At 44.3% G+C, this 17,049-nt stretch overlaps 2 protein-coding genes and 1 non-coding gene across 4 annotated transcripts in view; 2 read left to right on the forward strand and 1 right to left on the reverse strand.

Moving 5' to 3' along the window:
* The window catches only part of LOC101599264 (tumor protein D52), a 126,570-nt gene that overhangs the window by 76,557 nt on the left and 32,964 nt on the right, over positions 1-17,049 (reverse strand). The window lies entirely within an intron of this gene.
* Positions 2,559-2,622, forward strand: LOC123459123. Its single transcript, XR_006636034.1, has one exon. It is a non-coding gene; the product is annotated as a small nucleolar RNA SNORD56 (small nucleolar RNA).
* Positions 10,857-11,272, forward strand: LOC101608303 (60S ribosomal protein L30-like). The gene has a single exon (XM_012948456.2). The coding sequence runs from the start codon at positions 10,893-10,895 to the stop codon at positions 11,241-11,243; it is 351 nt and encodes a 116-aa protein (XP_012803910.2). The 5' UTR covers positions 10,857-10,892; the 3' UTR covers positions 11,244-11,272.

Raw genomic sequence — 17,049 nt, forward strand, 5'->3', positions numbered from 1 at the left:
CTGTCCAGACAAAAATTGGCCTTGGTATCCATGACCTTGAAATGCCTAAGAATACTTTCACAAGTCTCTCATAACAGGATAAAAAGATGATGACATCAAAATAAAAGAGAGACTAATGGAAAGAGGGAGGGGATATTATGGAAAGCAGGGTTGCAGAGGGGAAATAGAGGAGGGGAGGGAAATATCATGGTTTTTTGTCTGTAAGTACAGAAGTTGTGAATAAAAAAATTAAAAAGAAAAAAAAAGCTGGGCATGCTCATCTGTAACCCCAGGCTTGAGGTGGGTGGAGAAAGGAGGATCATGCTCCTTGCTGCTCAGCCAGTCTAGCCAAAAACTTGGGAGATCCAGGTTCAGTGAAAGACTCTTTCTCAAGGAAATAGGTGGAAGAGTGGCAGAGGACACCAATGTCCTCCTCTGACCTCCACATGAAGGCACACAGGCACAAGCATCTGAACACACGTGAGCATACACCACACACGCACACACTAAAAAAGAAGGGTCTAATTGATAAACTGACTAAAACCCACCCAAGGCTTCCTATTCAGAACATTTCAAATAATTTATTATTTTGACATAGAAATGTAGCCACAGTTTTATTTTCACTTCTCACTTCTCTACACCAATTAGCTCACTTCCGTATATAACCCAGATCAATTTTTATCCCAATGAACTAACAACCCAGATCCCAGTCTCCTTTTTACCTGCTGGGTCCTTTGAAATCGCTCTCATTTTTACACAACACACACACATATTTGTAACTCCAACTGAAGTTTCTGCAAACAATGCTCACCATTAAAGCATCAGACCATTACACAGTTTGGTCTGTTTTTCCTTTCTTTATTTTATTTTATTTTATTTTTTTGTTTTTATTTGTTTATTTGAGAGCAAGAGTGAGAGAGAGAGAAGATGGGCATGCCAGGGCCTCCAGCCACTGCAAACGAACTCCAGACGCGTGCAACCCCTGGTGCATCTGGCTAACCTGGGTCCTGGGGAATCGAGCCTCGAACTGGGGTCCTTAAGCTTCACAGGTCCTTAAGCTTTGCTGGAAGCCCTGGCACACCCATTCTCTCTCTCTCTCCCTCCCTCCCCCTCTCTCCCTTTCTCTGTCAAATAAATCAATTTAAAAATTAAAAAAAAAAATTAAAAGGTAGAGGCAGGAGAATTAGGAGTTCAAAGTCATTCCCATCTACACAGTTTGAGACCAGACTGGGATACAGAAGATCCTATTTCAAAATCAAAAACAAAAACAAAAGCTGTGGAAATGGCTCAGCAGTTAAAAGTGCTTGCGGTGCAAACATGAAGGCCTGAGTGGAGAGCTAAGACCAGAGAAGACCTGGTCTCCAGAAAACTACAGCTCTGGGGTCTGAGAGAGACTCCACCTCAAAGCAGGATATGAATATAAAATTCTCCTCTGGCCTACACACGCACGCACGCACGCAAGTGCACGCGTACGCCATCCTCCCCCCCTCCACACACAAGTGCAAAAAAAGGGTCAGCGTTCATAATCCAAAAAACAAGTCTCAAGAGAGTTTGAAAAATCTATTGCAAGACATACTCCTGAACATTCAATACTCCAGAAGTCCTAGTTAGAGATCAAAAGCAAAACATGAAATAATGAACCCCGCTTGGCCCTCATCATGTGGCAATATTTCGTTGCACATCACCCACACCCACAAAGTACCCTCTAAATGCTTGTTTTCACCTCAAGAATGACCTCAGGCAGTTTCTCCTGGAATGGAGAGAACTACCCAGGCTCTAACCTCCTTCTGTCCTGCATGAACACAACTCCAGCTCCAACTTTCTTATCACACAGCAAGGACATAATTCTAATCTTGTCATATTTTCTTAAAAGGAAGTAAGAAGGCAACAAAATGAAGTGTCAGCAAAAACTAAATTTGCTTAGAAAGAGTACAGTGAAATGCATTTTTATACTTCACACAAGGGACTGGTGGTTGCTGTTAAGAAGAAAATCATTCCAGACACAGAAAGTAGCTTAGTGGTAGCCTGGGCTGGGCACGTGGAGGGCAGAAATGTTGTAACGCTAAACCGCTGCAACAGCTGCACAACTCTATAACTTTACTAAAAATCAATAAATTCACTTAAAGCAACCGAATTTGAAGGGAAGTTATGTAGTAATGACTTATAGCAAACTATGCTTTAATGGTGCTATCAATAAAACATCTTTATGCATTAGATAAGGAAAGCAGTCAAGATATGTGTTGGCAAAAACAAGGCACAGAACAGTGTGTATGAGGGTCTGCATTTCAGGAGGTTGTGCACATTGCCTGCTTGGACATTTCTGGAAAACAACCTAGAGCCTATGGCAGAAATGAGTTCAGGAAAAGACACTGTGCCTATTGACTGCATACCCCTTGATGCTGTCTTAATTCATCTGCTTTGAACATAAATTGTTTTTCATAAATGCCAAAGCAAATTAGGGGGAAGTCCTTACGGCAGGCTTACAGTGATCCGAAGCTTGTAAGGGCACTTGACAGCTTGTCCTTTGAGGGAAGGGACAGCTTGGTCCTTGATAATTTAAATATTCCTCAAAGACTATATTAAAAAGGTATCTGCCAACATAGTTCACTTAATGAGTGTTGTTGACACTTTGGGTCTGAGTGGGGGAAAATGTATCTGGTTTTGACAAAATGTCAAGAGACACTCTTCTATCTGAAACCTCATTGCATAAAATGTAACAGGAAAAGAATCTGAATGTCCTCCGAGCAGGAAAATGTGGCTTCGTAAGTAAGATTTCGTCAGCTGCTTCTGCAAGCGCACATAAAGAACTGTCTGTGTGTTGCAGTTATAAATCTGAATACATGAGATGCCGGTGCAGGCCACCGGCAGCTGAGGATCTGAATTATAAATCTGAAAATGCACTGGATACATGAGACGCCAGTACAGAGCCACATGCAGCTGAGGAGCTGAAAATGTGCTTCATACAGAAATTTACCAGAAATAAAAAGAGAGTGGAGTGTGGTGGCACATGCCCCTAATTCACTTATAAGGTAGAGGAGGAAAGATCAGTCCAAAGTCATCCTCTGCTATACAGAGTACACAGCTTGGGCTATATGAAACCCTGCTATAATTAATCAATTAGTAAACGTATGCACATGTGCTATACAATACCTACGTGGGAGGAAAAAAGAACAAAGTTGAGCCCAAAAAGGTAGCTGAATACTATACTCCCAAAGGTGGAAACCAGACATCCCACAGCTGCCAGATCCAGGCCTGGCTCTGCCTCCTTGCCTCACCTCATCTCTTGCTATCACCCTGCTACAATCCGTCACTTTGAAAATTAACATGTCACTCACCATATCCTCACTTCCCTGACACCACCCAAATGCATCTGTCTTCTCAACTTACGCCCACCTTGCCATGAAAGTTGCCTGATGTACAAGGCCAAGATAACCAGACTTTGGGCCAGGAGACACTAATGTGGCCAACTTTCAAATACGAGCTCCCATCTGGCCTGCACCCAGCAGCAGCCCCTCTTACTTGGGTCCTCACCTGATGCATCTTTTCCCTGCTGAGCCACCACATGGCACCCACAGGACTGCACCCTGCAGTTTTACTCCGGTCCTCAACCTCTACTCCCCCCTTCCCATTTGTACCCTTGAGATTATTTTAGCTATATGAATTGCTCTGGTTTCAATGTGTTCCCCAAATTTGATCTTAAGTGCAACAGTGGTGGGAATGGGGGCCTAAGTAGAAGTGAGTAAGTTAAGAAAGATTTCCCAGAAAAAAAATGGGCTGACAACATCATCATGGGAGTGTGGAGATCCTCACAGCAGTGACTTTTTGATGAAGTCGAGTTTCGCCCTCTCTGCTCTTCCACCTTCCAACACGGGATGGTAGCACGCAAGGCCTGGCCACGGGCTGGTGTCATGTTCTTAGACTCCCTAGCCTCCAGAACTCTGAGCAGACAAATCCCTGTTCCTCATAGATTATGTAAAATCAGGGATGCTACTACCAAAACAGAAAATGTTATTTGACATTCATACTGAATGCAGATTATGTCTAGGACATTCACAGGGAGAAACGAGATGAGGGAATTTTTGCAATAACATTTAGGATAATGTCTTGTTTCTTAGTAAGAACTTTATCCAGACATAATTATTCTTTAATTTTTTTTTCTTTATTTGCACACGTATACATGCACGTGTGCACATGTGTCTATGTAGGGATGCACCAGGGTCTCTTGCCACTACATATGTAGAGATTTTTGCGCCTGAGTTAATTTGATGCTTGGGTTTTCTAATTAATTATTTCTTAGACATGTAAATTAGACATTATATATTTTCAGGGTAGGAACCTAAGGTGTCAGGTGTGGCTCTTATATTACTCCCAGAATAATAGCCAAAGTGACCCTAGGTGTTGGGTTTGCCTGCTGTGCAAGCATTCTAGTAGGCTAGGTGGATCAAAATACAGGCAAATTCTAACATGCACCTGAACTATATACACATTCAATCAAAACCAGCACAGAGTAGTTATGTAAGAGTTGGAATTAAAACAAACAGATAATCTAACACAGCCACAGTCCTTAGGGTGTGTGTTGATCCACAACTCTTAATCTTGTTAATTGGGAGGCTGAGATTTCTGGTCTGTAATGGGTTCCAGGTTAGCCTGGGACTGAGTGAGACCCTACCGCCAATAATGACAGAAGGCACTATAAATCAGAAAATATCCAAAGCAACACAACTCCAAAGCACAGCTTATTTAAGAATGGGAAAACTGACCACTAGTACATCAATCAAATCTAACACATAACCTGCCCTGACATAGAGGCTGCGGTTGGCACGTCCAGAGCAGGCTCTGGGGCAGGTATTGACCCAGGGTAAATAGGCCCTGTTACCTTTTGGAATGGCTTCAGTCTCACCTGTGCTGAGCGCCCGCTTGGATGCCTCTTTACTGGGCCGTGGCCTCAGCTAGACTGGTTGGACCAGTAGATCTGCTGTTTTGATCGGCTGTGCTGGACACTGTCACAGAGATCCTTGGAGTTCTCCAGTGGTTGCTGCGCTGGTGGTTGGGGGAGGGGAGGCTGGAGAGTGCCTGTGGTCATTTGAATAGATGTCTCCCAACAGATTCCAGAGTTTATTAAAACTTCTTGGATTTCCAGCCACCTGGCAGGAGGAGGTACTACTGGGCAGATTTTAGGGTCCAGCCCTAAGGACTGGTGGTGGATTTAGAATTCCACTCTAAAGAGATGCCAAGTGCCTAGAAGTGTGGCTTTGGGGTTTTTTGGTTTGGGCCTTGTCTCTCTGTGCTGGGTCCTTTAAGGGGGACCAACTTCTACCATTATGGAGCTTCCCCTAATAAGTAAGCTTCAATAAATCCCTTCCTCCATAACCGTGTACCATCCGGAAGTCCATCTCAGCTGCCTGAAGCGTCTGCTACAGTGCCTGAAATTCCAGGCTGTTCAGCTGGTCCCTGTTATCTTGCTCAGGTTTCCTGGCTTTGCGGGCCAAGCCCTTCACTGCGGATCCACTCCTGCGCGCACACAGCTCTTCCCTGCAGGCTGGCTGCCGGGCCAGGCAGGAGCCAATTCTGGCCGCTTGTGTGACTGCCAGAAGCTCTGGGTCTCTTTGCTCCTCTGCTGTGGTTGACAACTCCTTATACACCTTCACTTTTCAGTAGAAGAGTGTATTGTGTTGTTTTTCTGCTTATTTACCCCCCTAGGCTGCTTTGGCGTGGCTACTATGCCACCTTAACCAGAAGTCCTCTTGCCACTACAAATGAATACCAGTTTTCCATGGGTGCTGGGGAACTGAACTCTGGCTAGAAGGCCTTTCAAGCAAGCACCTTCAACCACTGAGCAATCTCCTCAATCCTCCAGATATACCTCTAACCTTGTAACACTCATTCTTTATAAACATACAACTTGCTGGGTGTGGTGTCTCATACCTGTAATGCCAACATTTGGCAGCTGAGGCAGGAATACTGCAAGTTTGAGGACACCTAGAACTATACAGTGAGATTGGTCTTCAAAACAAATTGGCTTTTACAAAAGTACAGTTTAGTGGTTTCTAGTAGATCCAGAGTTGTGCAGCGATCACCAGTCTGGCTCTGGAAACATGTTCAATAGTTTACTGGGAACTTTAATGTATGAATGGACTGCCAAATAGTCATATTCCCATAGGGATATAGGATAGCAGGGGTGGGGGGGTGTTTTGTTTTCTGAGGTAGGGTCTCACTATAAGTCAGGCTAACCTGGGTCTCTCTCTGTCGCCTCAGGCTGGCCTCAGACTCACAGTGATCCTCCAACCTCTGCCTCTCAAATGCTGGGATTAAAGGCGTGCACCACCACGCCCGGCTAGGATCATGTTTTTATAAAAAGACTTTTCTTCAGAGTTTCAAATGTGCATACTTTCAGAATATTTACAATTATAATCTGCCCATGTTCTCTAAAACCTGTTGGTATGTGATACAGAGTAGTATAGTTAACCATGACCAATACAGTAGGGCAGAATCAACTTAAAGAACAAAGGTAAATTTTCCCCTTGGGGAAAAACTCAGCCCAACTACTAAAATAACAAGAAATGAGGGTTTGCATTTGGATAGTTGTTGAAATCTCACAAAAAGCACTCAAATACTATAGCAAACAATACCGTATGGCACACTCAAATTTTTGTTAGGAGGGTCTGGTCACAAAATTAAAAATAAATAAATAAATACAGTGGCCTTCTTCAATCCTCCTAACCACCTTGATGGGTGGCACTTACAAGCAAGCAGCCTGATGTTCGAGGGGCACCTGACTGCTGGCCCCCACTCCTCTGCTGAGGAAAAAGGGAACACAGCAGCTCGGTGCGCAGGCCCGGACATGCCGTACTAGGGAATCCCAATTTCCTATCTGACAACAGGCTTTGCAGGGCACGGTGGCACACGCCTTCAGTCCTAGCACTCCAAGGGAGAGGCAGGAGGGTCGCTGTGAGTCCCAGGTCAGCCTGGGCCGGGCTAGAGGGAACCCTACCTCAGGGGGAAAAAAAACAACATAAATAAAATAAGAGCAGGCTATTTATGGTCTCAACAGGGCGCATCTCTGTTTGAGGCCAAGCACTAGAGATCTTGTCAGTTCTGGCCAGTGTGACACCAGACACCTACTAGATGTCCTGTGAGAACACTTTCCCTTTGTTTGATGGCAAGAAAGTGAGCCCTGGATTCTCTGAAGGTCACCCCAAAAGTGAGGGATGTAACCTCCTATATTACCTGTGCCTCACTCAGACGGGAAGGTAAGTTAGTTAGAATTTTTTAATTAAAATGAGGCAAAATTCTAATCACAATTGTCTTACTGTAGAGCTAACCCACTGGAAACAGGGCTCCACCTTAACTAGAGAACACAGGCCGGTTTTTCTAGGAACACTGACTTTTCCTTTTTCAGGCATAAAGTAGTATTAGGGGGTTTACCTGTTAGTCTCTAAGCCATTAATGGCACTAAAGGAGATTAAGCAGCTACTGAAAAATAATCCATCGTAAGTAACCATGGTTCCCAGAAGACAGGACACATGCAGCAGAATTGCCACCAAAGCAAACCTAACGCCCAAGTGTACTCTGTTTTTATATAAACACAATGCATTTGATGGTAAATTCTGGTTTTTTTCCTCTAGGGTGGGGTGGGGTGGGGTGGGGGTGAAGCAGAATGGCACTGTTACCCAGGCTGACCTGTAACCCCAGCCTTGTCTCAAATGAACAATGATCCTCTTACCTCAGCCTCCCAAATACTGGGATTAAAGGTGTGCACCAACACAACCCATCCACAGGATCACCATGAGTTCAAGGCCAGTCTGGGATTACAGAATGAGTGCCAGGTCAGCCTGGGCTAAACTGCGACTCTACTTTGAAAAAGATTTTTTTTTTAATTTTTAAATTTTTATTAACATTTTCCATGATTATAAAAAAATATCCCATGGGTCGGGTGTGGTGGCTCACGCCTTTAATCCCAGCACTCGGGAGGCAGAGGTAGGAGGATTGCTGTGAGTTCGAGGCCACCCTGAGACTCCATAGTGAATTCCAGGTCAGCCTGGGCTAGAGTGAGGCCCTACCTCAAAAAACCAAAAAAAAAAAAAAAAAAAAAAAAAAATCCCATGGTAATTCCCTCCCTCCCACACCCACACTTTCTCCTTTGAAATTCCATTCTCCATCATATTACCTCCCCATTACAATCATTGTATATATACAATATCAACCTATTAAGTATCCTCCTCCCTTCCTTTCTCTTCCCTTTATGTCTCCCTTTTAACTTGGCCTCTGCTACCAAGTATTTTCCTTCTCAGGCAGAAGCCCAATCATCTGTAGCTAGGATCCACATATAAGAGAGAACATGTGGCGCTTGGCTTTCTGGGCCTGGGTTACCTCACTTAGTATAATCCTTTCCAGGTCCATCCATTTGAAAAAGATTTTTTTTTAAAAGCTTATCTACCACGAACCCTAGGAAATTATCCATTTCGGCCAGTCCTAACTCCAGAAGAGAAAAACTAAAGCAGTCAGTATTACCAAACTGGGCTAAAGAGATAGCTCAGCAGTTAAGGCGCTTGTTGTGGTGGTTTGATTCAGGTGTGCCCCCTAAACTTAGATGTTCTGGATGTTAGGTTCTCCAGCTGATGGCAATTGGAAATTAAAGCCTCCTGGAGGTGGTGTATTGTTGGGGGAGGGCTTATGGGTGTTATAGCCAGTTTCCCCATGCCAGTGTTTGGCACATTCTCCTGTTGCTATGTTCCACCTTATGTTGGCCAGCGGGTGATGTCCACCCTCTGCTCATGCCATCATTTTCCCCTGCCATCGTGGAGCTTCCCCCTCAAGCCTATAAACCAAAATCAACTTTTTCCCAGAAGCTGCTCTTGGTTGGGTGATTTCTACCAGCAATGTGAACCTGCTGACAGATGCACCAGGTAGCACACGCATCTGGAGATTGTTTGCAGCGGCTGGAGGCCCTGGTGTGTCCATTCTCTCCCTGTCTTTGCAAATAAGTAATTTTTTTTTTATTTATATATATGAATCCCCCAATCAACCAGGAAGGTCATCCCAGATTTACCCCTCAGCCCCAGCATTATCTGCAAATTCTATCACCCTTGCATAAAGGACAGAGCAGGAGAGGCACCTACAGAAATGATGCGTGCATTCCTGCACCTGTGCACTCCAAGACAGGATGAGCCACACCTGCGCAGTGCAGAGGCACACCTGCCCCCTTCCTTCCAGCACACACTCTCCATCCTTGCAAACCTGGTTCTGCTCCCCCAGCTCCTCGCGACCTCTCAAAACTCATACTAGTGATCTATCCTCACCTTCTATGTTGGCTCACAGTTAACTACAAAAGATATTTCCCTATTAGGTTAAGCGGCTTCTGCTTCTTTTATTTTTTAGGGCTGGAGTTTATGGTGTAGCAGTTAAGGTATTTGCCTGCAAAGCAAAAGGACCCACGTTCAATTCCCCAGGGCCCACGTAAGCCAGATGCACAAGGTGGCACATGTGTCTGCAGTTTGGATACAGCAGTTGGAGGCCCTGGTGTGCCCATTCTCTCACTCTCTCAAATAAATATAAAAATGTTTAAAAAAAAAAAAAAAGGCTGGGCACGGTGGCTCACGCCTTTAATCCCAGCACTCAGGAGGCAGAGATAGGAGGATCCCCATGAGTTCAAGGCCACCCTGAGACTACAGAGTGAATTCCAGGTCAGCCTGGACTACACTGAGACCTTACCTCAAAAATAAAACAAAACAAAACAAAACAAAATATTTATTTCTGGCAAGATGTGAAAAATGTATGGTGGGTATGAAACCTGAAAGTCACTTTTAGTGAAATATGTGTACACATGTGTATATGCTGATGCAGTGTCCTATGAGCGTGTGTGTGTGTTTTCACAGTCACAAACAGAAATAGTTTTAAGGAGTCCTTATCTTTGTGACCAATCCCTTGGGTTCTCTCTCACTGACCCTGAGAAAAGCCATGTCAAGTAAAGTCTTCTGGAAAGATCCATAGGGCAAGAAGCTGGTCCTTCCCACAATAACCACGATCAGAGTTGCAAGTAGATCCTTCAGCCCCATGGCGTCTTGGATGGATGAATGGCAGAAGTCCCAGCTGGAAGCTTCACTAAAACTTCACAGAAGCCACTGAGCCAGATTACTGAACTAGGCAGTCCCAAATTCCTGAGGTGCTCACACCATATAAGCTGCTACATTTGGAAACCATATGTTCTGTAGCAATAAATGCTAACATACTCTCCATACTATGTTTATCTTGGCTGTCAGAGCAACCTGAGTTTGCCTTGGGACTCTTCAATGGAGCAGATGAACTTAGAGAAGGTATCCACCTCTTGGACCCTCAGGCTTTCTTCCATAAACTTCTACAAATGGCTGAGGCCACCAGCTGTTGAAGAGATGAAATGAGACCAATCTAGGGTTTATGTGAAATAGCTGGAACAATGCTTGTGAAATCACCCACTTCTCATCCCTTTTCTGGTAAAAGCTTCCAGTAACTTGTGCCAGAATGGGAATGTCTATCAGGCACACCCAACACATGGCCTGCATACAGCCCAGGATAACTATGCATGCAGCCCAGCATAAAATTACTAACTTAGAGTTGTTTGTGGTTGTTTTTTTAAACTCAATTGCACAATTCTCAAGTGTGAACTTTGTAGAAAAACAGAAGAAAGAACGTAACCAGGCAAGGTGGCGTGTATGCCTTGGAAGCAGAGGTAGGAAGACTGCCTTGATGAGTTCAAAGCCAGTCTGGGACTACGGAGTGAGGGCCACAGAGTGAGACCCTGCCTTGAAAAAAGAAAAAAAAAAAACAGAAATAAGAATGCTCATGATGATGATTGTGGGAGCATCTTCCTTTCTCGCTCTCCAGCCATCTTGGCAGCTGCACTTGGTTGGGGCCCGTCCCGCACCTAAGGCAGGAAGATGGTGGCCGCAAAGAAGACAAAAAAGTTCCTGGAGTCCCTCAACTCGAGGCTCCAGCTCATTATGAAGAGTGGAAAGTACGTGCTGGGGACCAAGCTGACGCTGCAGATGATCAGAGAGGGCAAAGCGCAATTGGTCATCCTCGCCAACAACCGCCCGGCGTTGAGGAAATCTGAGCTAGAATACTATGCTACGTTGGCCAAGACTGGTGTCCACCACTACTATAGTGGCAATCATATTGAATGGAGCACAGCACATGGTAAATACTACAGAGTATGCACACTGTCCATCATTGATCCAGGTGATTCTGACATTATTAGAAGCATGCCAGAGCAGACTGGTGAAAAGTAAACTATGTAAAATTTTTCTTTAATAAAACTTGCCAGAGCTTTTTTTTTTTAAATGCTCATGATGTCAAATGTTGGACACGTCTGAACCTAATAGACAGATTCAATTAAGCCATCTTTATTTACCTTTAATTCAACAGGCTCCAGGGTTGGAAAGGCCACTCTCAAGTTTACTTACAGATTAACATGTGTCCTCAATTAAGTTTGGATCTATTGAGCTTTCTTCTTTGACCAGAACTCGTTAAAAGTTAACAGGAGACCATTCACAAGCATGTTCTTAGTTACACATAGCATCACCTCTATAATTTATTGTAGCTAATTCCTATCACATAATTCATTTTGCTTCCTCCACCTGTGTATACACTCCTAGGCACAGGAGCCATGGATTCATTCATTCCCACCCTCCTTCCTCCCTTTTTCTTTCTTTTTCCCCCTAAGCTTCATAATAACATGCAGTATCTATTACCTTTTTTTTAAGTACTTTTACTAATTTATGACAGAAAGAGAGTGAGTATGGGCGCGCCAAGGCCTCCTGCTACTGTAATTCCAGATGCATGTGCCGTTTCATACGTTTGGCTTTACATGGTTACTGAGGAACTGGACCCAGGCTGTCAGGCTTTACAAGCGAATTCCTTTAACCTCTGAACCATCTCTCTAGACCACCCATCATCTATCATTTGAAAGGCCAGCAAATGATTGCTCAGTCAAAAATTAGAATTGCAGGCTGGAAGGATGGCTTAGCGGTTAAGGCGTTTGCCCTGTAAAGCTGAAGGACCCAGGTTTGATTCCTCAGGACCCATGTTAGCCAGATGCAAAGGTAGCACATGCATCTGGAGTTCATTTGCAGTGGCTAGAGGCCCTTGCACGTTCATTCTCTCCTCTCTCTCTGTCAAATAAATATTTTAAAATTAGGATTTTTCCAGTTTTCTAAGTAGCACATAACACTGTTCAGGGGACTGCACAATTCTATTTTCAACACGAAGCACATTTGTTAAATTTTAAATTTTGGAGCCAGGTATAATGGCACATGCCTTTAATCCCAGCACTCAGGAGGCAGAGGTAGGAGGATTACCATGAATTTGAGGCCACTCTGAGACTCTATAGTGAATTCCAGGTTATCCTGGGCTAGAGTGAAACCCTACCTTGAACCGCCCCCTCCCCCCCAAAAAAAGCAAAGTAAAAAAAATAAATACGGTGACACATGCTTCTGGAGTTCGTTTGCAGTAGCTAGAGGCCCTGGTGTGCCCATTCTCTCAAATAAAGAAAGATAAATTTAGCTCTTAAAAAAAATTCAGCCAGGTATGGTGGAACACACCTTTAGTCCCAGCACTCAGGTAGCAGAGGTAGAAGCACTGAGTTCAAGGACAGCCAGAATTACAGAGTGAGATCCAGGGCATTTTGGGCTAGAGTAAGACTCTATCTCAGGAAAAAGAAAAAAGCCAAAATATTTAATTAATTAAGTCAAATCAAAATGCTATTATGACATTTCAGTAATATTCATGAAATATACATTTTAACATTTTTTAAAATATTTTATTTATTTATGAGAGACAGAATGGGTGTGCTGGGTCCTCCACCCACTGCAAATGAACCCCAGACGCATGTGCCACCTTGTGCATCTGGCTTCACATGAGTACTAGGGAATTGAATCTGGGTCCTCTGCCTTTTCCAGCAAGTGCTTTAACTGATAAACCATGTCTCCAGCCCAAATTTAACATTTTTAAATCATCACAAAAGTCACATTCATTTACTGGTTAGTTTTTAGAGTGAAATCCAGGTTTAAAAAATTCAAAATTTAAATTACATATAACAAATTTTGTAGTCAGCCCTAAAAATTGTTTAGGGTATAGTCAGAATGAGGGTTATCATCACTACTTCTTCAAATGAAAGAACTCTTTGTCAGGCAAGGATCATTTTAATGTTCTATAGTATTGTATATATAGTAATATTTGGTTCTTTTTCCCACTATAAAGAGTTTCACCACAGTATTAGTAACAATTAGTAAATTACATCTTAATTTTATCAACATATAAGGCTGGGATTTGAGTATTGAGACATGGGAGACCATAAAGAAAACAATCAGTCCTCACCAGAATCAAGCAGTCGCTTCAAGCTGAGGTTCAATGACCCTTTGCGCTCACCTCCTGTTCCTGAAAGCCTGTCTTTTGTCACACAGCTGAGACCAGAGCAGCCTCTCCATGGCAACTGCAGCAAAGCCAGCAGATGCCCCTCTTATATTAAATATTTATTAGCTTTCAGAACAGGAGGCTTCTGGGGAAAGGTCATGGGAGGCACACCCACCTCAAAGCCCCACAACCTCCCTTCAGAAACATTACCATCAGATTCACTGAAATAACCCAAGGAGAAGTGTGGTTCTTTGGGGGTTGTATGCCCATTTCTTGAAAGGAATTCAGTGAACACTGACCAAACTTAAGGATCTTCAAAGGGGTTTTTTGAGGGGGTGGGGGGTCACCTCAGCTGCCTTAGCACCTGATCCAGTAAATTAAAACAAAACCTAGTAAAGTATCTTTTTATGCCAAATAAGCTCTTTAAATCTTGGTTGGAAAGAATTAAAATTGTAATGAGTTGCTCTGTGGGTTACTTTTTAATTTGTTCCCACACAGCACATGAAGTTGAAAATGAGCAACTCCCGAGGGCTCAGCTGAGACCCTCCTGGGGGTCACTCTGCATTTGGAAAACTCGGGTACCACACTTTGTCTAAACTCTGTTGTTCTGCATTAGGCTTGCTACCAGAAAGCAGAAGAATGGCTTCTTTGGAAGGTCTCCTCACATTAAAAAAGGAACTGTTCCACTCTGCCTTAACAGCTAAGGGAAAACGAATTCTCCCAAGAAGATAAAAGACGTGACCATAGTAAGTATGGTTAAAGATCTGCTTGTAGCCAGAAGTGATGAATGTGTAAGGGTCTGGCAGTGAGGCATCTGTAGGCTGGCATGGCACTTGTCACCACAGAAGGCAGAAGGCATTTTCATGGGAAGGTCATCTGTGTGCTGTATAACCGCCAGGAGCTGCTGCTATGCAAACAGCTACGCTGCTTCACCTCCTCCTCTTCCCGGGCCCTTCTCGGTGCCAGCACAGGGCACGGGCTCCGAGGCAAGAGTGGCTGGAAGAACTGAAAGGCCACCTCCTTCTGCAGAGCTGCAGGCTCTCGGCCCATGGGCATACCTCGCAGACACTGGTCCATTGCAGCACGTGACAAACTGGCTAGACCTGAAATGCCAAGGTACCTGTATGCGAGAAATGGCTGAGTCCCCCTATGTAGCGAGCCAGTTCTACACAACATCAACATTTTCACTACCTGAGGCAAAAAGAGGGAAAAAGAAAAATAAATCCCACACCCCCTGAGAGAAGCGCCACTTTTTGGAAGTTGATTTTAATGACATGGAGAAAACAAGAAGTTGAAACCCCTGCATGAGCTCTTTGTGCTCCTATTTTACCTCACCACTCCCGGAAATCTGAAACCCGGGGCTGGTGGGTGGCAGGGGAGAACACTACCAATTCCTGCCTAGTCAGCTAACCCAGCACTGCCAGCAAAGACACATCAACACGAGGAAGAGCTGGTTTAGGAGGACAGCAGCAAGGAGAACACTGCTCTGGGCCACACACGTGCTGAGTCTCACATGAGGATAAGGACATCAGGAAAGAAAAAGTCCAGTGCTGACTTCACATAAAAAAATAGCTGTGGGGGCTGGAGAGATGGCTTAGCGGTTAAGCGCTTGCCTGTGAAGCCTAAGGACCCCAGTTCGAGGCTCGGTTCCCCAGGTCCCACGTTAGCCAGATGCACAAGGGGGCGCATGCGTCTGGAGTTCGTTTGCAGAGGCTGGAAGCCCTGGCACGCCCATTCTCTCTCTGTCCCTCTACCTGTCTTTCTCTCTGTGTCTGTCGCTCTCAAATAAATAAATTTAAAAAAAAAAAAAGAAAGAAAATAGCTGTGGAACCGGCCATGCTGGCACACACCTTTAATCCCAGCTCTCCGGAGGCAGAGGTAGGAGGATCGCTGTTGCAGACCGGTTCGCATTGCTGGTAGAAATCACCCAACCAAGAGCAGCTTCAGGGAAAAAGAGATTTATTTTAGCTTACAGGCTCGAGGGGAAGCTCCACGATGGCAGGGGAAAACAATGGCATGAGCAGAGGGTGGACATCACCCCCTGGCCAACATAAGGTGGACAACAGCAACAGGAGAGTATGACAAACACTGGCATGGGGAAACTGGCTTTAATACTCATAAGCCCACCCCCAACAATACACTCCCTCCAGGAGGCATTAATTCCCAAATATCCATCAGCTGGGGACCTAGCATTCGCAACACCTAAGTTTATGGGGGACACCTGAATCAAACCACCACATTCCGCCCCTGGCCCCCATAAACTGATAACCATACATGATGTAAAATGCAATGCATTCTTCTAACTTTAAAAGTCCCCATACTTTTTATCAATTCCAATGATGTTCATACATCCCCATAGTCCAAGATCTTTTTTTTAAATTTTTTTTGGTTTATTTTTATTTATTTATTTGAGAGCGACAGACAGAGAAAGAGAGGGGGAGAGAGAGAGAGAGAGAATGGGCGCGCCAGGGCCTCCAGCCACTGCAGACGAACTCCAGACGCGTGAGCCCCCTTGTGCATCTGGCTAACGTGGGTCCTGGGGAACCGAGCCTCGAACCGGGGTCCTTAGGCTTCACAGGCAAGTGCTTAACCACTAAACCATCTCTCCAGCCCAGTCCAAGATCTTTTAACTGAGCCATAATGCCAAAAAATAACCTCAAAAAAACCCATAATGGCACAGAATAAATATTCACACTACAAAAGATGGCACTGGGCATAGTAAAGAAATATTCAACCAATACAAGATTTAAAACAACCAGGGCAAACATCTGTAGCTTCAAGTCCAACAACTCTAGCCAGTAACAAATCTCCAAGTCCGATAATTCCAACCAGCAACAAGTCTCTAGCATTCCAATTCCACCCCTTGTCAACTTGGCATCAAATCATGTCTCCTTACATCATACTTAATTTCCAAATGAAAACAGTAACAAGCTCATAATTCTGCCTAACATTGCATAACTATCCCATGTACAACTGGAACCGCAAAATCTTCCCCCCAACACAAAGCTTAGTCTCTAATATAATGGGTTTAATATAAATTCAACAGTTAGCTAATGATATGATCTTAATATTGGTGTAGATACAAACACTCTGTTATCAAGGCAGGACAGAAACATTGCAATCACAGTCCTCGGTTCTGTAACTGGTCACGTGGCCTTAGCTGGCATTTGTAACTGCCTTCTTCTACTCCCCGTTCTGTATTCCCTCCACCTTCAGCAAGCACCTCGGCAGGTCTTGGTTCTTTACCTGGAGGGTAACCCATACCTTCATTCCTGAAGGATCTGGACCATTTATCACACTACTTCTATTGGGTTGTTGCAGTCGTCCATTGACTTTGACAACAGGACATGGTAACACTAACAGACGCCCTAAAGGATCGCCTGCACTCCAGGCATACTCTTCCTTACCGCCATTGTGGAGTGAGGGCTATTATGGTTGGAAAGGCCAAATGGAAGCCATTGAGGCTCCCACCACCAGGGAAAATAGTGAATCAAAAACAGTATCGCATCCCTAGAGGGATTTCAGAAATTAGTGCCACTATAAAGGACTTGAAGGATGCAGGGGTGGTGGTTCCCACCATATCTCCCTTTAACTCTCCTATTTGACCTGTTCAGAAGACAGATGGATCCTGGAGAATGACAGTGGATTATGGGAAACTTAATCAGGTGGCGACTCCAATCGCAG

The sequence above is a fragment of the Jaculus jaculus genome, chromosome 2 (assembly GCF_020740685.1).
Source record: "Jaculus jaculus isolate mJacJac1 chromosome 2, mJacJac1.mat.Y.cur, whole genome shotgun sequence".
Lineage (NCBI taxonomy): Eukaryota > Metazoa > Chordata > Mammalia > Rodentia > Dipodidae > Jaculus > Jaculus jaculus.